Raw genomic sequence first — 25,290 nt, forward strand, 5'->3', positions numbered from 1 at the left:
AAGGTTGGAGACTTGAAGGAAAGGTCATTAAACATGAACAAGGCCAGATGCTGTTTGTCTGTAAAGTGCACTGAATATACGTTTCATTTGAATGTTTCCAATCTGAGTGGAAAGTTTGGATTTCATGAAGTTTCCTCCAAACTTCGAGAATGACCTTTTTGTTACACACCTCACTAAATTCATAACAGATTTAACCTCACAGGACACTGATAGACTTACAGACTTCTTTGTAGTCGCCCCCTGCTGGACAGTAGAGATAATGCAGGTGTGACCTAGAGACTGCCCGCCTCCTACTCACGGTCTCAGTGAACTCAAACCTTCACCACTGACCCAGTGAAATCAGTAAATCTAAACATGTTTAACACTTTAAACTGTTGTGTTCCTTCAGGTCCCGTCTCGCTGATTTCCACATGAACTGCCAGATGACGTCTCACACGGTGACCAGCTGTCCCCATGACAACTACCACGGCTGCCTCATGTCCTACGTCGGCCTCCTCGGTGAGTTTGAAAAGTGATGAGCTTGAGCTTTAACCGTTTCGCTGGGCGTTTTCACACCTCACCTGTTTGGCTCGGTTTCAAACGAAGTCGAGTCCGTTTGCCAAGTTAGTGCGGTTTGTTTGCGCTGGTGCGAAAGCTGTCAATCTAACCCTGGTGCCGACCAAACACCCGCACAGAGACCGCTTGAAAAGGTCGGTCTCCGTCTGCTTTATTGCTGACTGTGGTGCGGTTCGTTTGTAAGAACATGAACCGACCTCGATCCGACCTGACTGCAGGAAGTAACCACCCTGGGCTCTCTCTGTTCATCACTGCTGATGATCACAGCAACGCAGGAGCCTCATTGGTCAACAGAGCTGTCTATCATGGAGTTATATACCCCTTTAATAGAAAGAGTAACACTCAGACATCAATCAACGTGATGAGAACTAACTATAATGAGAGACACCCTGAATGAGAAACATTTATTTGACGTGTATTTTGACTTTATGGTTTGACCCATCTGTTAACATGGAGGAGGCGGGGCTTATGACCTACGCCGCAGACAGCAAGGGGAGCTCTACATGTTTTGGCTTCACTTCTGGGGAGCTGTAAGGACATCCTTCCTGTTGTTGTTTAGCCTCTTTTTAGGGGCTGAATCAGTTGAGTCAGTTTAATGAAAGTAGCTGTCATGTATGACTTTTAACCCCTCCTCCACACATCGTTTATTTAACGGTAAGCTCTACAGTGCGTTTAGCTGTTTGATAAATCTGCAAATAAGAAACTCCAAGCCGCAGATTTGTGGCTCTAACACGCCTCTGTTATTGTACTTCGTGATTGAGCTCTGTGTGAATGTACACGATGGGGAATCGAGTGTGTTAGCCGTTATATCCTCACAGGGAGCGTCCCTTTTCTCGGCTCTTCACTCGAGACTGGAGCGATTTTTGAATGAGTCACTCCCCCTCTGGAATTCATCCCTGATTCAATTCCCAATTTACAAAAATCCTCTTTACCTTTCTCCTCGGCTAATCTGCTGCTAATTCTTATTCCTCCGTAACAGTTACTGCTCCCCTCCCCCTCCCCCTCTGACTCTCTCTCTCACTCTCTCTCTGTCTCTGTGTGTCTGTCTCTCTACCCGTCTCTCTCTCAGGCTCTGATGTAACACCTAACTACAGCGACAGCAGCCCATCCAACATTACCATCAGCCTGTGGTGCAGCTGCAGGGGAGCAGGAAGTCAGGAGGCCGAGTGTGACGCTTTCCACCGAGACTTCACACACAACACCTGCCTCAGTGAGTCCTCACTCTGTGTTTATACTATACTTATGAGGACCAATTACACAGACACACACCTGCCTCAGTGAGTCCTCACTCTGTGTTTATACTATACTTATGAGGACCAAACACACACAAACACACAACACCTGCCTCAATGAGTCCTCACTCTGTGTTTATACTATACTTATGAGGACCAAAAACACACACACAACACCTGCCTCAGTGAATCCTCACTCTGTGTTTATACTATACTTATGAGGACCAAACACACAACACCTGCCTTAGTGAGTCTTTACTCTGTGTTTATACTATACTTATGAGGACCAAACACACAACACCTGCCTTAGTGAGTCTTTACTCTGTGTTTATACTATACTTATGAGGACCAAACACACACACACACACACAGCACCTGCCTCAGTGAGTCTTTATTCTGTGTTTATACTATACTGTACTATAATATGTGTGCATAAGTGCGTGCGTGCGTGCGTGTGTGTGTGTGTGTGTGTGTGTGTGTGTGTGTGTAGAGCAGTAAGAGGGAAAAGTGTGAGCGAAAATAAGTGAGGAGAAAGGTTAGACAGAGACGATGTGTTCAAGGTCCCCTGATACTTTTCTGTAAATAACAGTGCTGCAGCTACTTTCTCACCTCTGCAGCTTTTCTTCTGACTCGCTCCCTCCGCTCCTGCAGGTCAAGGAAACACACACTATTACACTCACACACACACACACATGCATGCTCAAAAAGCACTGTATGGATTATCAGAGCTTCAGTTCAATAAGTATGAAACATCATCATAACCTAATCGTACCGAGCACGATGTGGAGCAGCTCGGAGATAGATAGGAATAGGATTGTTTTTTCATATTATGTTTTTAAATTCTATAATGACAGGATTTGATTAGGAAAAAAATCATTTTTGTTGTTTTGTTCTGGAGTTGGTCTGCTTCTTGTTGGACAGGCAGGTGACAAACACCGGCGGTTAGCTTGTGCTAGCGTGTGTTAGCTTGCAGTGTAGCCACAATAATAATAATAATAATAATAATAATAATAATAATGATAATAATAAGTTTATTTATATAGCACCTTTTAAAAACACACGTTTACAAAGTGCTTTAACAAACAGCAAAAACAAGAACAAAGCAAACTAAACCAAACACAGAAGAACATAAACAACAGCAAGAACATAACAAATGCAAAATACTAAAAATAATTCAATACAATTCAACAGAAAAGAACCCATATTGCACGATACCCAACAGACATATATAACCCGACCATCACAAGAACCATCATAAGAAGCACAAGCACACACATCCTGCAGGGGGAGGGGCTTCTGGGGGCGATTAGCCCAGGAGGAGGAGCTATGTTTGAATGTTGTGTTTACAAACATTTCTACTGACTCCATCTTTAAATGTTTCCAGCTTCTCTGACTTCATGGATTTGCTGCTTTAGATATCTGGAGTGTATTTCGGTTTAAGGTTAGAACTTTTATTGGACCAAACAAGCTGTTGTAAAGTAAAGTTAGGTCGATTATTTGAAGTTTTATTAACTAAACTATTTATTTAATAACTGTAATAGAAACAGGCTTCGGACAGAAACACAGAAAACAAGAGTGAGAGGTCTGATCGGACTATAACATTTTTAAAGTGAAGCCCTCACAGAGGAAGAGGAGCGTCTGTGTCTCCATGCTGAGAGGTTTGAATGTGAGGAAGAGTTCATCAATCATTGACAGAAAACATTGGAGCAGAGTGAACTACACGCTCTAACGTGGCCTGAACATGTCGGACCTGAAAGGTTTGATGTTTGTGTGTTGATGGTTTCTGGTCCTGAGAGGAGCTAGGTGGACGTGTGGGTCTTAATTATTCAGCTCACTCCACACAAACAAATATCATCTGTTGGTGGATTTTCTGACCTTTTGAAACAGATATTCTAAACCCCTGAACATCTGATCACAGGATCCTCCTGGACGTCTTGCTCTGGAGCTTTTTTCAGACATGTCCAAACCGTTAAGGTTTAGACCCAGAACACGCTGACGGGATTATAAATCTCACATGGTGTGGGATCCCTGCGGAGGATCTGTAAAACCTTCTGCAGAGGAGAGGGAGTCTGGGATCGTTTGGTTGGGTCTGCTGCTGCTTTAACTTCCCCTAAAACCAACTTGTCAAAATCGATATATTATTCATAATGAGATTTTTTGTCAGAATGTTAACAGGAAGTCAGCAGGTAAAATAAGGACCACCTGTTGAGAAACTTCACACTACCTTCCTCCATCTCAAACTGGGCTCCTCGATGTTCACAGAATAGAACTCAGGAGTCGGCCATTGTTGTTGTAGTCCATCTACTCGTGTCTAATGACAGGAAGTGAATGCACATGTGTGAAAACAAGTCTTCATTTTTAGAGGAGCTGCATATTCCCCAGTTTACACGATGAAGGAGACGCTGCTGTTTTTAGAGGTTTGCACTCTGGAGCCAGTTTTCAAGACGTTTGTGTTTTGAGGCGTCCAAAACGTTTAAGGGAACAACCAGAACACAACAAAAATTTACAGTTTTGTCATCGTTGTCATGTCAACAGGGCCACACAGATCATATGTTGAACCTCCTGATTACCCCACAGACTAAGGCCCCGTGTCCACCTGGCATTTTTTTCCAGGCGGAAAAGTGCTGATGAAGCACACTACATCAAAACCCTTCATGAAAATCTCACCGCTGGCAGAAATCCCACCAAAGTATGAAAAGGAGATTTGAATAGATGGTCGTTTAACGCCTTCCTCCGCTCTGTTTGTGTTTTGTTTTTTAATCCCCTTAACAGGAAACGCCATCCAGTCATTCGGCTACGGCTCAGAGGGAGGAGTTCATCACATGACCGAGCCGTCTTCCACCTTCCTCCCCCCCGCCCAGCCGCCAATCATCTCCAAACCCGCCCCCTCCCTACACGGCAACGCAATCAAACCCATGGACAGCGCGTGCATGTTCTCCACCTGCGCCAACCTGCAGGTGAGTGTTGAAAACGACTGTTGACGAGTGAACCCTGGGGGTGGTGGTGATACCCCCCCTGATGGAGTCTAGACCCTGGTGGTGGTGGTGATAACCCCCCTGATGGAGTCTAGACCCTGGTGGTGGTGGTGATACCCCCCCTGATGGAGTCTAGACCCTGGGGGTGGTGGTGATATAAGAATGCAGGATGTGGAGCGCGACGTGCAGACAGAAAAAGATCCAGCGTATGTGCTTTGCTCCTCTTCAGCTTCACACACATTAACATCTTCCTGGTGCATGCTGGGAAAGTGGAAACCGTCCATTATGTACAGGAGGAGGTGTTAGGTGGAGGTCAAAGGCCACTTTAAATTGCTTTCCATTATGTGGGAGATTTAAAGCATGAATTATAGAAAGCCTGAAATGTACTGTGACTGAATGTAGAGATATTAACGAACACCGTCGAACACACACTGTCTTTAAAACATATTCATCATCGTGTACCGATAAATTATAGATATTATGTTAGCTTCATGAAAGAACTCCACGTCTGTCCTACCAATGAAGCTGAAATAATGACATGTTTAGCCTAGCTTAGCATAAAGAGAGGAAGTAGCTGGAGCAGGGAGTTCAGTTTTAAAGCTCAGTGATGAACGCGTCGTGATGAGATGTTTGAATAACAGGATGTCGTTGTAGGTGGCGTTTCTTTGTTGGTGTGCAGCGTACAGCAGGCATGTTCAGGTTTGAACCCCCGACCTTCCGGTTAGGAGATGACAGACTCTACCAGTGAGCCACAGCCGCCCCTAAATACGATTGATCTTAAAACTGAAGATGAACCCTTTTTGTGTCCCGTGCAGCTCAAACCTCGTCCTCTCTGCAGAAAGATTCCCTTAGCTGGACCGATCCCTCGTCCATGACTCGGTCAACACTGTCTCAGTAAGAAGTGGGGTTGTTTTAGTTTTATAGAACTTTTCTTAAAGTCGGTATGTTTGCTAACTCTGACCCGCCAGATGCAGTTCGACAGCATCCAATCACTGAGCTTAAAACTCTGTCACATGTGCAGCTGACGGGCTGTTAAATCTCAGTATGAAAGAGTTTAGATCGTTTAAAATCAAACCTACAGTGTGAACTAAGATGCACATGTTGTTGTTTTGTTGAAGCCCTTGTTTATTTGTTTATTTGTTTATTTGTTGATGTCTTTATGTTGCTGATTGAATGACACTGTGTGGTTTTCCTTCACGTCGTTACTCTTCCATGACAGCAGCTCCTGTTTTGGCTGCACAGAGCAGAAGTGTAGCTGCGGCGTCCCCCTCTCCTCCCTCAGCTCGTATCTCCGTTGGCTCATTGTGATGCTCGCCTGAACCCGGCCGAGCCTCAGGGTCGATGTGTTTCCCTTTATGTGGAGTCTGCAGACATCGTGTAGCACAGGGAGGCTGTCTGCTGCCGGTGGCTGGCTCAGTTTACAGCGAGGTTTTGTTTTGGGATTTGGCCATCTTCCATTTGCGCCTCAGTCGCTGACATGGCTGAGGCGCTGCAGATGTTGCTCAGACTGGAGCGCACAGATTCAGCGGGAGTGAAATCTTACATGGACGCCTGCTTTGGGCATAAAGTGGCTTCATTTAAAGTCCAGGACTCTCCAGAGACAGTAGAGATGGAGGAGTAAGAGCAACACAAACACCTGTGAACCTTTAGCTCTGTCCTGGTGAAGAGAGATGAAGACATTTTCCTGCTATTATTATTCCGTTGGGAGTTTTAGGGGCAATAAGCGAGCTCACATTCGGTGACTAAAGGGACATAGATTTTGTGAGGTGGAGATTGATTTGGGCGACAACCTGAGCCCTCTTCTTTGGCTTACACCGCTTAACTTTCAACACACATAGAAGTAAGCCATGAGTAGCTCCTGTTGAACTTTTCCTGTTACTCACCTTAAATATAGAAACTCACTGGAGTTTAATTTTTGAACAAAATGTTCCAAGAACCTGAAATTATCTCAGTGCAATAATAAACCATGTAATTAAATCAGCATGTAGTTATCTTCTACATCATTTAAATGTACTTGTTGTTGGTGTGGTTAATGATTCCTTGGCTGGCATCATTTTGCCCCCCTACTCTGAGACCGAAGACCATAATCAGTGGATGATATCCAAAGGTGTCATTGGTAAACAAAATGTTTGAAGCCTTCCAGTTTGTTTTTGCCTTTTTCCGTTTTTCAGAGCCGGAGTTGAGGATATTTGTTCGACAGGGCGGAGCTGGAGAGGAGCTAAATGTTAGCATGGCTAAGAAATTGTCCAGTTGCATTGCAATCTTGACATGACAGGTGATATCTTTTGTAATGCTAAATTAAGCTCAACACATTTTTCAGGTCCCCATGGTACCAGGTTGTCAATCCAAGGTGGCCCCGCCCCTAACTCCTCCCCTTCTTTCTTTACCCTAAAAGGAACATTAATGTACTAATTGAACATCAGGATGTGATGAAAAAGACTTTAAACTACAAATTGAGACCATAAACTTGTTAGGAAACTATACTAAGAGATAAAATCAACTGAGAAGAAGGAACATTTCATCATAGACTTCTAAATAATTCGATTTATTTCTGTAACCAGTGTAGTCGCCCCCTGCTGGCTATTAAAATAATGCAGATAAAAGCTACTTCTATTTGTTTTATCCATCCATTTTCTATCGTTTATCCGAGTTAGCAAGCACAGTAAGTCAGCCCAGACCTCCCTCTCCCCAGTAACGGTTTCCAGCTCCTCCTGGGGCCTTCTGAGGCGTTCTCAGGCCAGACCGGATACATAATCGTTCAGGAGGATCATAATCAGATGCCTGAACCACCTCAACTCGCTCCTTTCGATACGAAGGAGTTGCGGCTCTACTGTGATTTGTTTTATACAGTCAGAAATTCAAATCTCAGTCCTTGACTGTGGGAGTAAATATCAGAAAAATAAAAGTATGTCCCCTCTCCACAGTCGGCAGCTCACTTTGAATTGGAACCTTTGGAGACATGGAGACTGATATTCTCTTTTATTACTTCGTCTGCACACAATTTAACCCCCCTACCTGACCCCCCCTCACACCATCATTTCTACCCCTCCACTGGGTCCATGAAGAAACGCGGCTGCACCTGCAAACTGCAATCTGTCAGCACTTTCAAAAAGCCATTTGTAAATACCTGGAATGTCAGTTTGTGCATTTCCAGTAAATATGAACCCTCGGCGGTCACACACCAGCAGAGAAGAAGTTACATGTGAAACATGTAAAGACAGATATGTTACAGAGGGAGTGAGAGGTGGAGAAATAACATGCCATGTCCCTCTGGATGATGTATATGAACTCATGCACGCTGCTGCAACTGCTGTGAATTCATTTCCTGAATTGTATCATTTTCACATATAAGCATCATTTCTCTGTGAGCTTTGCTGAGCAGTCAGTTTGGAGGAAACAGACCTGCAGAGGCGTACATGTGATAGTCGATATGATAATGAATCATCTGCACGCTTTAGTGATCACTATAACAACTTTGTGTGTGTGTGTGTGTGTGTGTGTGTGTGTGTGTGTGTGTGTGTGTGTGTGTGTGTGTGTGCACATGGATCTGCACATGTATATTTCAGAGGGGATGATAATGATCCAACGTGCAGCATTTCTCTCATTCTGCTCTCAACAATTTCTCATCACTGAAAAGAGATTTTCTTCCTTCCCTTCAGGCGATAATATCCGATTGGCTCTCCCACCCAGGTACCAGGAGGAGATATGCTAATAAAGAGTAGACAAAGAGGCTGATGGAGGAGTGCGATAAATGTGTGTGTGTATGTGTGAGCAGGACTAAGTGTGCATCCTCATTCACGCTCACACTACTGCTCTACATTTCAATGACTGTGAGCAACGTTTAACTGTTTCTGGTCCTTCCTGCAAAGACAATGAGACGGCCTTTCTTCAGCAGCGGCTGGTTTAGGATGATTATTTAAAAGAAGGGCTTAAAGCTACTCAGAGTAAAAAGTCTTGGAAATACACTTGATCTATGTGTTGGATATCAGTTTGAACCATGTAAACTCTGCAATAGAAATGAAGCCAATGATGAAGTACTTCTGCTTTTAATTGTGAAAATTTAAATTTAAATTTGGAAGTTTTTCATTATACATCATTCAAACTAGTGTTTATGTTAGTCAGTAAATCATACTATTTGACACAAGTATAAATATTGTGAAATTCAAACATGAAACAAATTGATCATTAACGACTCTTAAACATGACAAACTACTCCTTAATTTAATTTTGTTTGTCAATATTATTTGTAACTCTAGAGTTACATGTTTCATACTTTTTTTACCCCTTTGTTTTTTTTTATTTCACAGGTAACCTTTACATTTTAATACACACCTGTACATTTCAATATTCTGTTTCTGTGAACACATCCATCAAAACATTACAGTGTCCTTGGATAATGTAATTGGCACTTTCTTACTTCTGAAGGTGTTCCACAGGGGTCCTTCCTTGGCCCACTTTTATTTTTAATTCCCGTTTCCTTTCCGTCAGATGATACAAAACCATGATTTTGTGCTATGCAGATGACACATTGTTATAATTTGATATTATATGTCTCATTATTTCCACTGGATGGGCTGATGTGGATATTTAGGTGTGAACAAAAGGCGATAGGACATTTTCAGAGTCCTTGGAAGATGTAATGGCACTTTCTTACTCCTGACGCAAGGCCAGTTTAAACAGCAGCACTTGTTATTCTTGAGGTTTTCATGTTTTACCTTTATTTATTCTCAAGAAATCATTGAGGGCAAGCCCTCATTTACAATGACGTTGAGAGTACAATTAAAACGAATAAGAGACAAAAAAGACGAAAAACAACGAAGACAAAATACATAGATTATAAGACCAGAAGAATAAGCAGTAAGCAGGTAACTACAGTTAATAACATTTACATTCATGAGTACAGTGAGCTGTGATCAAGTTTTTAATTGACCCATAGTAACCATTGTATTGAGTTTGAATGTGTTTTGTATTGTGTTCCAGGTGTGTGCAGCACAATAGGTGAAGGATGTTTTCCCAAAGTTCGTTTTTACATGTGGAACCGTTAACATCAGCCAGTCACTTGATCAAGTCTGATACTGATTATCAGCCCAGATTAATAAAGAAGTGATGTATGCTGGTAGATTACCCACAAGTGATTTATAAATAAATAGCAGCCAATGCCGTTCACGTCTAACTGTTAGTGAAGGCCAACCAACTTTATCGTACAGGATGCAATGATGAGTGGAATATTTATCATCAGTGATAAATCTGAGGGCGGAGTGATAAACTGTGTCTAATGATTTTAGGGTGGAGGCAGAAGCATGTCTATAAATGACATCCCCGTAGTCCAGAACAGATAGGAAGATGGCTTCAATTATTCGCTTTCTACTCACTAAGGGGAAGGTCACTTTGTTTCTGTACAAGTATCCAATTTTCTGTCGTAGTTTAGTGGTTAATGTATCAATGTGAAATTTAAATGAAAGGGATTGATCCAACCAGATGCCAAGATATTTATAATGAGGTACTCTTTCAATATTGTGACCTTCCAGAGTTGTTATATGCAAGTCATTGTCTGTGGTATTTCTGGCTCGTGTAAAGAGCATGTATTTAGTTTTCTCTGCATTCAGTAATAATTTTAAATCAAGGAGTGCATTTTGTAATTTGTGAAGTGCTTCTTGTAAAGTTTCCATTGCTAAGTGTGCAGTCTCAGCAAAACAATACAAAACTGTGTCGTCAGCGTAGAGATGGGCCTTACAATTTGTAAATACAGAAGCAATATTATTAATATAGATCGTGAACAGCACAGGACCCAATACAGAACCTTGTGGAACCCCTTTTGATAGTGGTAAGTATTCAGAGCGATCAGATTGTACAGTCACACATTGCAATCTATTAGACAGATAATTCTGGAACCATTTAAATGAATAGTTGTCAAAACCAACATCATGTAGCCTCTGCAGGAGTATGGTGTGATCAACAGTGTCAAACGCTTTAGTTAAATCAACAAAGAGGGCAGCACAGTATTTCCCTTGATCAACAGCAGATACAATATTATTTATGACAAAGGTAATTGCTGATGTGGTGCTGTGTTTTTTTCTGAACCCAGACTGGTGAGGACTTAGTACAGAATTTCTTGAAAGGAATGATTTTAGTTGATTATTGACTAATGTCTCCAGGATTTTAGAGAGGCTGGACAGTTTGGAGATCGGCCGGTAGTTGTTGAGTTTGTTTTTGTCGCCGCCCTTATGCAGAGGGACGATGTGTGCTGACTTCCAAACCTGAGGGACAACTCCAGTGGTGATTGAAAGATTAAAAATATAGGAAATTTGTTCCTTGATTAGAGGGGCACAGAGTTTTAAAAAGTATGGCTCTAGATTATCTTCTCCCCTTGCTTTCCTAATATCTATAGAGTGCAGAGCCTCCATTACAGCAGAGGAAGTGAAGGCCTGTATAGTAAATTTAGGGGAATGGTTGTGGGAAGTAGGAATATGAGCCAGCGGCCGGATATTAACAGTGTTTCCAGAGTACAATGTTTCAAACTGACTCCCAGAAGCAGCAAAATGGAGGTTAAAGGCACGGCAAATATCTGAAGTTTTATTTGTTTGGCCTTCATTTAAAGTAACATAAGAAGGGAGAGATGGGGAGGATTTATTTTTGTTTATATTCACTGCTTTCCAGAATTTTGATGGGTTTGAAGAGCAACTAGAAATCAACTCCTGGTGATAAGAGGTTTTAGCTTTTCTCAGTGAATATGTGCATTTATTTCTGAGTTGTCTGAATAAAAGCCAATGGGCTGCTGTGCCTGTCTTTCTTGCTGGTGTCCAGGTGTTCCACAAGGGTCCTTCCTTGGCCCACTTTTGTTTTCAGTTCATGCTTCCCTTCGTTCAGATGATTAAAACAAGGATATCTGATTTTGTGTTATGCAGATGACACATTGTTATATTTTACACAATTGTCCCATTATTTCCACTAAAAGGAGCTGGTCTGGATATTTGAGGTGGGAACAAAAGATGATGTACATTATCTTTAGGGAGCAGCTGTGGCTCAGTTGGTAGAGTAGGTCATCTCTCAACCAGAAGGTCGGGGTTTCGATCCCCAGCTCCTGCAGCCACATGTCTTATGTGTCCTTGGGCAAGACACTTAACCCCAAGTTGCTCCAGCTGCTAATACTGATGGACTCTTTACTCAGCAGCCTCTACCATCAGTGTGCGAATGTTTAGGTGTGACCTGTGGTGTAAAAAAAACTTTGAGTCGTCAGAAGACTAGAAAAGAAATATACAAGCTCAGGTCCTTATCCATTTCAGTGTAAGCCTCCAGACTAATTAACGTGGCTTTTGAGATGAACTCCATCAGTTTTTAATTACTTTAACAATTCTTTCATACAAAACATTCAACTTTTTAAACTGCTTGTTTTACATGCATCTGCTTCTGTTGTGCACACATCTTCTTTACTGCTCTTATTGTCATGTATGTTCCTCTGCAGTCTGGGTTTGCAATTGGAGGAGTACAAACTGTTTTGGTCCATTTTGAGCTTTCTCTGGTTTGGTCACAGACTGAGGAGGGACTGATGTTCAGCCATAACTCAGACTATCATCATCAGTAAAAGTCCTGTTTGTTACGGAACAACATCCTGCTGTTATAAGAGTCATAAAAAGTCTACTTTTAATAAAGCAGGGTTAATTGTACTGACAGTGAGTGGGCAGACGATAAGGAATTAAAAAAATGTGTTTCTCATAATGAGTTCTTGTCTTACAGGATGGAGGCCAGAAGTGCATCCCCTCTGACGAGTTTGAGTGCGAGGAGGTGAGGAGCTTTGATTACACTCCAGAAACACTCCAAAAATAATGATGAAAACCCTGTTAAGCTTTAATAAGATCTGCTGTGTCTGTGTCCATCAAATATAAATATGTGATCCTCCTACTGCACGTGTACTTCTCTGACGATTAGATGGATGTATGTGAGATGGTCACGTTCAGCAGGTTTGGATGCATTAACTCAAAACAAGAAAATACAATTTAACATCAGTGAAAGACTGAGCTATGTTGTGAATGTTCTGTTCTGTACTGTAACATGCTGTCAGTACGCCACACCACATTTTTTAACAATGATATGTTTCTGAGAGAAATAAGACAACTCTGAAGGCAGGGTTGGTCATTTTCTAAAACTAGCATGATTTCGAAAGTAGCATTCCCTCAGTGCTTACAACTGCTACAGATGACGGATTTTCTTTGTTCCTTTTTCAGAGCACATTACTTGTTAATTTTTTGTCAGGACCTAAAGACAATTTCAACCCAAATCTTAAAAAGTGGATCTGGAGGAAACTACCAACCCTGCCTTTAAGTGTTTACTTCCATCTCTAATATCTTCTGTTCTCTGTTTTCCCCCTTTAATCTGATGTATGCAAAGTGAATCAAAAACTAACAACAACAGACGTTCAGGCAAAATCAGGCATATGCTGTGCCTCGAATCCATAAATGATGGGCGTGCAACTTGTTTTAAATGTCTGCTTCCTGTTTTATCAGACAGGTTAGGGGAATATTAACATTCTTGTGAACAGGAACAGGTGGTGACTTGATTCACTCTAAACCAGATGTAGGAGAAACACATGGTCCTTATGTTTCTGAGACATTTTGAAAATGGACGCCTGAATGGAAACATGACAAACGTGGAGTCTGAACACACTTTAATCCAGCTTTAATGGACCAAAAAACTGAGCGTGTAGGATTCATTCTGGGCATATACGTCTTTAGCTATGGTTGAAGCTCTGGGACGTGCAGAGAGCTAAATGCTAACATTACTTTGCTAATTAGCTGTAAACACAGCAATGAGCTGAGGTGGATAAATGTTGCGTTTTTTAAAAGTTTTAAGTCACAGTTGCACCAAGGTGATAGAGATAAATGTAAACCAATGTCCCTAAAATATCCGTTATACAAACCAAACGATGTTCAGGCTGTTGTGAAGATTTCCACACAAAGTCTTGTTCCCATTTATATATGCGTTTAAGTTAGATTGCGTCTTCTTATTCAGCTGCGGAAGTTTGCACAGCTAAGAGGGACGGACAAATAGTTTGCTGGAAATTGCATATTTGTCCTCCAACTGTTTTTACCTTTTTTCTGTTCAGAGGCAAAAAATATCAGAAATAAATACTAGAGATATAAACAACTCCTGAGCCGGGTTCATCATCACATCCTGCTGCAGCAGAGGAAACTGAAATGTAATCTTTTGTACTGCACCTGATTAGATGAGACGGTAGCAGACAAAGACAGGGTCATAGGGTTTTAATAGTAAGCAGTGAATAACAGTGAGTGTCTAAAATCTCTCGACATGATGAACATGAGACAGTCTGTAAGGTTAATGGAGCAATATGTAACTTTGACCCCTAGTGTTTAAAATGGGTACTGCAGTCTAAATCCTAAACATTGTAGAGATCTGTCTCTTTAGGTCGGGTACAATCACTTCTATCTGAACCACTTCTCTTGCCCGCTTCCATCGCTGCAACACCGAGGGGCGTCCAAAACGGCCGCGTGGGGGCGCCTTAAAACCGCCTACCTTCTCTGGTCCAAACAAATCCAGAGCATTCAGGACCAGAATCTAAAGTTAGAAGGAGGACATACTGGCTGCTGCATTGTTGTCAGAGAAGCCAGCACTTCAACATAGCATGTTTCCTTAATGTCTGATCATATAGTAAGGTCACTTTATCATCTCATTCACTACACATCTCACTGATTGTGGACCTTTAATTTTGAAGACAGCATATTGGCTGCAGCCTCCTCACAGTCTGGCACGGTCTCTCCTACACAGTGTCGTTCATATTGAGAGCAGTGTTACACCTGGTTTGGCATTTTGACTCTCTAAATAATAACCTAGAGTCACACCTCTGATAGCGACAGTGTCAAGTCTCATTTGGTGCTGTGTTCCTTCAGGTTTATGTAATATATATGTAAATATCAACATCCAATCTCTGCTGGGTGACTTCACTCACACTTTCATCCTTCACTTCTCATTTCAAAGTAGAGGAAGAACAGGATGTGTTCAATTCACATCCTGAAAAATCCATTCTTGATTCATGATTCGTGTCTAAATGACTGATAGATAAACAAGTTTTGGACTTGCTCCAGAAGAAGACTTCAGCCTGCAGCAGTGAAACAAGCTGTCTCATGGCTGCTGAAGAAATCCACTTGAAACACTCCTCAGTATTTTCTTCATGTTACTCAATTAAAGCCAAAAATATGTGCAGTCATGCCCAGGAACTGAAAATATTGGAATTCTACTTTCTTGATTTGTTTCTATTAACACTCTAACCTTTACCTGCCTCACTCCTCCTCTCTCTCTCTCCTCTTGAACGCCCCCCCCCCCCCCCCCTTCAGGCACTGTTGGCCCAGGGGTCAATAGATTCTCAGGACTCTGCGGGGCCCAAGAGCAGCAGCCGGCAATCAGCTCCGTTCCTCCACCGCCTCTCTCTGACTGTGTGTGTATCCGTCCTGCCAACATTTCTACTCCTCGTCTCATAAACATGAACGCTCACATGCACACTGCACAAACACTCAAACCAACACACACACACACACACACACACACACACACACACAGACACACACACACACACACACACACACACACACACACACACACACACACACACAGTCATAAATGGCAGAGAAAGTCACACGACTCTTAAGCCCTCCGCTGCGGGAAAATGTCAACCACCAGACATCCAAACATCATCTTCGGCCTTTAGAGGAGGGAAAGTGTTCTGGAGGACGTTCAGATTCTCTCTCCACACACACACACACACACAAACTTACCCACACACACACACACACACACACACACACACACACACACACATACACACACACAATGAAGATGAGGAATGGAAGAAGAGGAGGAAGAAGCGGGACTGAATTTGGTTGAGAGGGCGGGGAATTACAAAGGCAGAGACAGAGAGACTCTTGGGATTTTGGATCATGCCGACTTCATTTCCAAATCTCCAGGTCTCGAGGGTTTGTGTTGCTTTTTGTGCAGACCCGGCACTGACTCTCTCCCTCCAGCTTTTTTGGATCCGAGACAGCTGGGCTAAAAAAACCCAGGGACAAAAACACACACACAACAAACACACACACACACACACACACACACACGCACACACACACACACACACGGACAGTAAGACTTAAAATCTGCAGTGTGAGACGGAGGGACAGAGGACGGACAGATGGTGCCGATCCTTCCTCAGCGTTTGTCAGCTCAATTTATCAATTCCCTGGACCTCTCCTGTGGCAAGAAATCTATACTACAAACATACAGAGCACAAACATACACACATGTACACACACACACACGCACACACACACTCTCGCCCTCCCCTTAGACCTCGTTAGCGGGCAAACAGGGTCCCCACATGGACACACATTCATGCTGTACACCAGTGTGCTTTTTGCGGGTCTTTCTCTTGATTTTGTCGTCGACATTCTGTACAAACTTCATTTAATGTGGAATCTGACAAAACGCGTCCATCCCACAGAGTCTCTATGGAAGAGTGTATATTTCACTTTGTGTAAGTGTAAAGTTGAGTGTGTGAGTCTTTCTTTATGTGGACGTGTGTTTGTTGGGAGTGTGTGTGTGTGTGTGTGTTTCTGAATGTGGGTGTTTCTGTGTGTTTATGGCGGCAAAGAGAAGACTCAAATCTTACCGGCAGCTGAACATCGTAATGTGAAACTGTATCGATACTGAATAATTAAAAGGTGCGTTCAAAATGTTGGACCTATTTTAGGGTATAAACGACTTACAGAAACTTTCAGAGGAATCACTCCAGTAGATTTCTTCAGGGACAGAACAACAGTCTGTCAATCTGTCTTCAACAGAACGTAATGGCTGCAACATCATTCACCATATAAAAGTCTGTCCAATAAAAGTCGCTTTGTTTTTGTCCCTGACAGGCTCAGGCTGTTATTCTCTCTGCCAATTTCCACATAGTCCGTGGGCACCGCGTTCCGTCAGGGCCGCAGTTTTTCCATCTGACCGCGGCTGCCCTGCCCCACTGTGCCCGTTTTTTGGATGGCAGCCATGAGCAGCTGTACTCACATCACAGGAGAAGTACAACCGATCAAGACCAGGAGTCCGTTTGTTGTGTTGGTTTTGAAACTGACCGGACGCTCTGTGTGATTCCTCGTCTGACTTCCTGTCCAGGGCGATCAATCTGTTCATCTTGATGCGTGCTTGCAGCGAGCTTCATCAACAATAGACTCCGCATGAAACAGAGCAGAGTGTAGTGGCGCTGCTGGCACGCTCTGGAGACGGAGCGCAGCGCTTGCTATGGAAACACAATCATTGATTAGAATGGCAGTGAACGCTGGCGTAGTGCAGTTCCCATGGACTATGTGAGAATTGGCAGTAAGTGTGTGGGACGGGAGAACAGGAAACACAATGCAACAGGTTCATTAGAGCACGGAGATGGTAGAGGTGGCATGCAGACAGTCTATGGTCGTGCAGCGATCACAGGGAATAAACGTCACCACCCCCTCCCACTCGCTCCAGGTGAATTCTCCTGATTATATCCTGCTGCGTTCTCACATCAGCTCACTCTGACTTTCTGAAGAATAAATACGAGGAGGCTGGAGGAGAAACTCTGAACAAAGGTATCAGGAGTTTTTCAGGAGTTTTCCGCATACGTGAAAGCACTTTGAGTTGATTTATTTTAACCCAGATGGAAATTTCTAAATCTGAGAACATCCCGAGAAGTGGAGCTCAAAGGTTCTTTCCTTACCGATTTAAACTTCTAATCTGTGATTTGAAGACTGAATGTATTATTTTGAATATTTTACAGCCATAATAGCAGAGTTTAAGAAGTAGGAGAATGAGTAATGCCCTTTTAAAAGATTGCATCATACAACACCATCACTGTGCAGTGGAGCCTGAGCAGTTTTCATATTCAGTTGATGATAATCACTGGTTTGTGTTTCTGGATTTCACAGTTTTACGTCATGGTGAATTGTTGTGTTTGTGCTGGCAGCCCAAACATCTCGATTTTTAAAAACAAGGAAAGGAATGGTGCAATTCTCTGCCCGAGAAAAACATCAAAGATTATCAGGAAGATGGTCTGAGAAAGGTCAAAGTTCAGGTCTGTTGGTCCCAGGCAGACAGCCAATAACAGACCAATCAAGACCAAACAACATGTTGTCGGACAGTTTCACATTAAATGATTCAGTTGCCTCTATGATTTCAAACTGACTTCGTGTGTGTATGGGTTCTTCAGTGTGTTCTTTACCTCCGGCCAACTCTATGGGGTATTTTTTTATGTTTCATAGCAGCTACCAGGACGTGGATCAAGAACTAAAATGTGCTGTGAGATCGGCCACCAGACGTTAGGTTCAGGTTGGGACGTCGCCTGCTGTCCTCCATCAGCTGGAAGTGAAAGAGAGATCAGTTTCTGTGACTACGGTGTGGCCTTACTTCACTGTTCTTTCTTACGAACTTGACAGAGGGAGAGTAGTTATTGTTGCATCGCCAGCAGCCCCGATAAGTGGGAACATGTCGAACGTCTTGGTCCAGAGTTTGAACGTCAGAATACCAGATTGTCATTTAATTAAAGGAGTAGGCTTGTAGATGGTGTAACCTGATTATTCAGACCCTTTCCAAAGCAAAGCCACCGTGGGAAGTTTTGATTTGACCAACATTTTCTGAGAAACCTTAAACTAAACTTATTATTTGGAATTCATGGTACCAGAACGATTAAAAACGAAAGCTTTTGTCGTCCCACTGACTTTTTCAAAGCATTTTGAAGAGACTGAATTTAAGAAGAAGTCATGAAAAGAGATCTTCTGTATCGTATATTAGTAATCATCTCCAGGGGATAACACAAACACTTAAAGTGACCCCTTGGTGCCATCCTCCAGCTTTCGTTTCATTGTCGGACCCGGGCCCAGATCCGAGTACACGTGACCCCGAAGTCTGGTTCATTTGATCGGTGTGAACACAAACATACCATAATCGAACTGTACTCGCATACCGTGCCTGAGACCGCTTGAAGAAGTCTACGGTCTGCAGCTAGCTTCCGTGCTTAAACAAAAAAGTGGACCGCTATATGACGAAATTCTTACCAGCTCCTGTTGCTTCAAATACCATCTATCCGCACAGCACCAACTAACAATGGCATCTTAACAAACTACTTCCTTTAACCACGAAAATCAATTATCCGTCTTGAATGAATGCTATTTTTTTTAAAAACATTTGATCCAGTGGAGCACCAAGAAATCTTAGAAGTCGAGACCTGAAAAGTAGATTAACTCCAATTCAGTATTTATCTTGAAAGAAAATGTATTATTATAAAGCTTTTACAGAAGATCTCTTGTTGTGACAAAATAACACAAAAGATGAAGATTCAGTGACCAGTTGAAAATGTTATGATAAAAAAATAAGGGGACCCACAATGGATCCCTGCGGGATGCCAAAAGAGGTAACTGCATCAATAAGAATTATTTTCTAATGAAACAATGTTTCTTATCGCTGTCTTAATTTGAAACCTCTGCTCCATCAGCAATATTCACTTTGTAAATCCAAACTACTGATAATGTTCTAAAGAAAAGCTGAATACATCCATCCCAAAACATTCACTCTGTTGGCCAAAGCAAACTTTTCAGTGTGTAGGGGGCTGCTCGCGAGGCTTTATGAGTATGTGGAGAGAAAGAGTAACGAGTGTGTGAGTGGAGGAAACAGGTGGGAGTGAGGTTGTACATTTGCTGATATATTTGTAAAGTTTAACAGAGCTACAGCGTGTAACTGAAATCTGTGTCTGGAGATCTAAATAAAAGTAACATCTGTAACAACAGCTGTTGGGTTTTCTGTGTGGGCTCACTCTCCTAGCATCATGTGTGAGAAACAGATGGGTGGGCCGTGATTCAAACATGCTCACTGATTTTAACACATTAAACAAGTGTAATCAAAGGGCTGCTTCTAACAGGAAAACAGTCCTATATTCATTTCAGGACAAACCAGGTTTCCTAATATACAGTACCACACCTTTTGGTTTTCAATATTTTTATTTTTTCCCCTGAATCACTCACATATCCTTTAGAAACATCTTTTGTTTTTGTCCTGCACTCGTTTAAGCGTTCAATCATTTGTGTTCAAAGTTTTTCTCTGAGATGATGCATTTTCAGATGGTTAAATGAGATCTATGTGAATACAGTTCGTACTTACTTAAACAGTAAATCTCTGAAGTTTGAAGAGACAAACGTCTATGTCTCATCTGGTCCTGTCTGCCTTTGGAAAAATACATCAAAAAGAAGACACAGGAAGTAGCTGTAATAGAGAAAATATTATTGACCCAATTAAAGTAAGCTTACTCTATAGAGCAGTGGTTCTCAAACTATGGTACGCGTACCACCGGTGGTACGCAAAGAAATCTCCACAATATAAAAAAAAAAAAACGTTCAGCATATAACGACATTTTTTATTTTTTTTGTCATACTCTTATCTTATCTGTCTTGTATCTATTGGGTTGTATTTATATCAAATGTGTTTTCCCCTGTAAATTAATCTAGTTTTTGCCACAAACGACTTTAATCTGCTCAAGTTTTGCTCGCGCGCGCACAGACATAAACAACAACAACAGGAGTACGCCTCGCGTTTTGAAAAGTTCCGTTATAGTTCAGTACTGAAACAACAGCATGCAGCTGTAGGCCTACATTAACAGATATTCTGTTATTTATTGGAGTTCAGCACAATCGGCAGCAAGCAGCTGTACATAACGGAGCCAGGAGAAGCTTCAGTTTTTGACTCACGTACGGACAGTCGCTCACCCTCTCTCTCTCTCTCTCTCTCTCTCTCTCTCTCTGTTGCTCTGAAGCTGATGTGATTCTGCTCTATTTTGCTGTCTTAACACTAGGACCACCAACATTCTAGACCCCCCTCCAAGCGCCGCAGCCGTCTGTCAGACGGCATATGCAAATTAAATTGTTTGTGCTCAGAAGCACATAAATAATGCATTTTTTTTGATGAAGTTAAATACAACTTACTTTTATCTACAAACCAAATAGACTATCAGCATAAGGCAGGATCGGTAACCTTTTAAATGTCGCATGTCAATTTACAATATCTGTCGGCTTTTTTAGTGCGCCGTTTTTTACTGCTGCTCCACGTCTCCCGTTGCTAAAACACATTGTACAAAAATGAAACAGACATGACTTTTAGTCTATTATATTGTTGGCTATATTAGGCTATGCATTTTAATAAAAACACTGCAAAAAAAGAGATAAACACCGATGGTCCTCCTCCTCTCTGCAACTGGGTTTGTTTCCCCGATAGAGGAAATCATTGACCAACACACACACACACACACACGCCAAAAACAGCAACAACTACAACAAAAACACAGCTATCTATGGGCATGACAAACTATATAGCCTAGAAAAAAACTGCAGAAATCCATAACAGATGCAGCGGCGAACAAACAAACAGATGAACAAATGAACGATCAGCACCTTGGACAGCGCCGCTGCACGTAATGCACATACCTGCTGCACAAGTGCTCAACCTTTACGGTGCACTTCCCACTCACAGGGTGCTTGCACCCCTTGCAGGAGACAATGGTCATGTTTTTTTTGCAGTGCGTGTTTGTCTGACACTGCCTCCTTCTCAGCTCTTGTGGATGCTGTGGCTCAGTGGGCACCGACGTCAGACTGGCCTTGACACGCAGGTGTTCCTCTCTCTGTTCCTTTGCCAGCTCAAGAATGAACGTGTATCTATCTGTCTATGGTCTCTATCTATCTGTCTGTATATCTATCTGTCGCTCTTTGTTAAATTCCTGCGCATAAGAAATATAAGAATATATAAGAAATCTTGTGTGTTTTATTTTAGTTACACATAGGCTTCAGAAAACATACAGGACACATATTTAAGAAAAGTCATTGGATGAGAGGCTCGTAGTTTTTTATTTAAAAAGAGTTATTTGTATTATAAAAACCCAAACCGTCCGTCACACGGTCTTGGCGGTTCTAGTGTTAACACTCCTCAGGAGTCGAGAGGGATTTTTTTTTTAAAAGGCAGTTTTGCTATGTTGAACGCAGAGACTTATAATACAGAGGCGCTGTTTGCACGGAGCCTGTGGAGCGCGCCTGCACTCTCTCGCGCGCTCTCTCTCTCCCCTGCACTCTCTCGCGCGCTCTCTCTCTCCCCTGCTCCCTCGCGCTCTCTCAGGCACGCAGCAATTTTATGAATAAATGAAAAATTAAATAAGAAGAGGTTTGAAATATACTTGGGCCCAGGTATCGTCTATTAGTGGGAAACACTGGAGATTAAATATTCTCAAACAGGTTGTTGGTATAAAGTTGTCATTTGTATTGTGCTGCACTTTTTGGGGGATTTGGGCAAATATCAGAGTTGTGTGGAGTTTAAGTGCCAGTTCTAGCGCTAGCCCTTAGTAGGCCTATAGTGTGGCTGCCAACAGTCAATAATAAATAACCTCCTGCGTAAAATGTGTGTCGAAATAGGCCTACAGTGTATTTTAACATCTACCATAATGGTGGTACTTGGAGAGCCAAATATTTCCGGAGGTGGTACGCAGTCTAAAAAGTTTGAGAACCACTGGTATAGAGTGTTAGGCCCCGTGTCCACCTGGCGTTTTTTTATGGGCAGAAAGCGCTGACTGTACGCTCGGAAGCCCTTGCTTTAAGTTTTTGCGCTGAGAATAAAAGCACTGCATGTCCGTCCTGTCTCTATGACAACAGTCTGTTGACAAAGACCGCTGTATGACCGACATCGCTCCGTTACTCTTTACTAGTGTTCAAGACCACACTAGCTAGAGTGCTCCGAGACCGAGACAAGACCAAGATCAAGGCAGGGTGAGTCCTAGAGAAGATCAAGAATATCACTGAAAACTCATATGGACCAAAAGTCATATCTCGACATTGTTTGGCTGAATGGCGATACTCGATTTATATCGATATGTATTTTATTAACAGTGAAAACAAATGGAAAATAAACAACCTGTTTGTGAATTTAAAAAGTAATGTTGTAAAATAAAAATGTTCCTTAAATACAATAAAAGAGAGAGAGAGGAGGAGCAGGGTTAGGAGGGACAGACAGTCAGTCATCATCAGTGAGATGAAAAAAAGGTGAACTGGCACCTCTATAACGTTGTTATAATGCAACATAAACTATAGCGATATTAACGATATATTGTCTTACCCTATATCTTGTTTGAAAATATATCGATATATCTTATTATATTTCCAAGCCCTATCTTGTTCGCAGGGGGTGTGGTACTCTCTTAGACCGAAATACCGGGAAGGTTGAGGCCGTAACCGAGGGATAAAAATCAGATAATGAATGAATTGAAATTATTTGTTCTTTTTAAAAAAAATTACTTCAGAGAGCGGCTGCACAAAAAAAGGCGGAGCGCTCGGAAAAAAGACTCTGGGCTCTGATATTTTTCTCCAGGCGGACGTCACATTTAACAAAACCTGACCTGTATTTACTAAAGGAAACCAGAGAGCTTATGAGCGTCTTTTGGCTGCAGTTTGAAGCTGATCACGTTCAGGTGGTGCCTCTATAAAAAAAAGTTGTGCACGTCCCTCTGTACCATGTCAGCGAATAGAAAGCTGTATTTGTGTTTCTGAGGTTTTCAACTCCTGTCTTTTACGCTGTTCCCTCAGCATGAACCAGCTACTGAGAGCAATTATCTTTGTGTACATGACAGGCTGCACAGAGGAGCGTCTGTTCTCCACCACACACAGCATCAGAACACAGCAGGACGACCGTGTTGACGAGTCGTCTCAACTTCTTCTGGTTACTTTGATTCCAGTGCGCACAGATCACAGAGACTCTGACGACTCTCCTGCATCCTCGAGACTAATCCTCGTCTTCCTGCGTGCTGCAAACATCCAGCGGGACTCTTATTTAACAGGATCAAACTTTTAACTAATTCCTTTACTTTTTTATTATTTCGAACATTTATTCCATCCTCTCTGTCTTTTGCCTGCTCCACTTTTCAGAAAATGTGTGCTCAAACTGGCCGTTTGGAGATTTTCCCTTCATGACATCACAAAGGGCAGTAACCCCTCCCCAGGTGGGTGACACTCCCACAGCTAGGTGTTTGTTCTGCCCTCTGAGTCTGCCTTCTCACCGTAAACAATAGGACATGGAGTGAGAAAGCCCGAGTACACTCAAGCCCTTCCGGGGAGGGGGCGTGGTCAGACACAGCTCATTTACATGTTTAAAGGTACAGACACAGAAACAGCCTGTTCTGAGCAGGGCTGAAATAGAGGGGTTTATAGACATGATCAAATACAAATAATCTAATTATTTGGTTTTTATACACTGTCCCCCTCGGTCTCTTCGGACAAGAGCTCCCAAAATGTGTTTTCCCCTTTGGTTAGTTTTTCTTCTCCTTCCGTTCCTTTGTTCTTTCCTCTTCTTCATCCACTCCCTCTCTCTCTCTCTCTCTCTCTCTCTCTCTCTCTCCCTCTCCCTCTCCCTCTCCCTCTCTCTCTCCCTCTCTCTCTCTCTCTCTCTCTCTCTCTCTCTCTCCCTCTCCCTGTCCCTGTCCCTGTCCCTCTCCCCTCTTGCTGCAGGGTGCAGGTCCCCGGCAGCAGGGAGCAGGTTGGTGGTGAGTAAAGTAGAACTCTAACAATGTTGGACATTTACTGTAATGATTAATGTCAGCCGGGCTCGCAGCGACAGTGTTACTGCTCCACCTCGTTTCCATCAGGACACAGAGACCGCAGAGGGAGGGGGGGGGACGCCGACGCTGTAATCAGCCACCAGATGAGGTCAGGTGAGAGCAGGCGAGGCTGCGAGCGAGGGGGGGGGGTGTTAATGAGAGCTGACACACCTGACAATAGCCAATAGCCCCCCCCCCCCCACACACACACACACACACACACACACGCACAGAATAATGAAGTTGAAATCTGTGTGAACAACGAGTCATGGAGTGACTCTTTGACGCCTGCAGCCTGTTAGCCTTTAGCTCTCACACATTTAAATGTGTTTATTTATGTGTGTGTGTGAGTGGGAGTGAGTGTGTGTGTGTGTGTGTGTGTGTGTGTGTGTGTGTGTGTGTGTGTGTGGGTGTGTGTGTGTGTGTGTGTGAGGCCTTTTTAAGTTGTTCAAAACAGGAAATGTGTCCATGGGGTCTTAAAGTAGTTGTAGATGTGTCATGTCTAGCTGGGGGCGACTCCACTTGTTACAAGAAGTCTGATTGTATAGAAGTCTATGATAACATGTTCCTTCTTCTCAAATGATTTACTCCCTCAGTAAACATTTCACTAACGTGTTTATGGTCTTAATATCTGGAAATAAGGATTACGCTGTTTTTGCATATTACATTTAGCATCTTTTGCTGCATCAGCTTTCCTAAAAACGGTCAAAAGTACCCTATGAGGAGAGCTCAGAGCGACTTAGGAGTGGATACAATTCAGTGATTGGACGCGAGGGTGAACCTTGTGTTGACAGGCAGGTGACAAACACCGGTGGTTAGCTTGTGCTAGCGTGCGTTAGCTTGCAGTGTAGGTACAAGCCCTACAGAGGGCGGAGATTCTGGGGGAGAC

The 25,290-nt window shown here is 42.7% G+C and overlaps 1 protein-coding gene and 1 long non-coding RNA gene across 2 annotated transcripts in view; one reads left to right on the forward strand and one right to left on the reverse strand.

Moving 5' to 3' along the window:
* The window catches only part of gfra2b (GDNF family receptor alpha 2b), a 95,074-nt gene extending 79,234 nt beyond the window's left edge, over window positions 1–15,840 (forward strand). The window contains exons 6-10 of the mRNA XM_061061414.1: window positions 389–498; window positions 1,625–1,765; window positions 4,560–4,744; window positions 12,497–12,544; window positions 15,109–15,840. Of these exons, the coding sequence (XP_060917397.1) occupies window positions 389–498; window positions 1,625–1,765; window positions 4,560–4,744; window positions 12,497–12,544; window positions 15,109–15,252 (628 nt within the window). The 3' untranslated portion in view covers window positions 15,253–15,840. The remainder of the gene's footprint in view (window positions 1–388; window positions 499–1,624; window positions 1,766–4,559; window positions 4,745–12,496; window positions 12,545–15,108) is intronic.
* The window catches only part of LOC132992230 (uncharacterized), a 190,881-nt gene extending 169,795 nt beyond the window's left edge, over window positions 1–21,086 (reverse strand). The window contains exon 1 of the long non-coding RNA XR_009676308.1: window positions 21,071–21,086. This is a non-coding gene — a long non-coding RNA (uncharacterized LOC132992230). The remainder of the gene's footprint in view (window positions 1–21,070) is intronic.
* Window positions 21,087–25,290: the final 4,204 nt, after the last annotated feature.

Source organism: Labrus mixtus, chromosome 17 (genome assembly GCF_963584025.1).
Source record: "Labrus mixtus chromosome 17, fLabMix1.1, whole genome shotgun sequence".
Taxonomy (NCBI): Eukaryota; Metazoa; Chordata; class Actinopteri; order Labriformes; family Labridae; genus Labrus; species Labrus mixtus.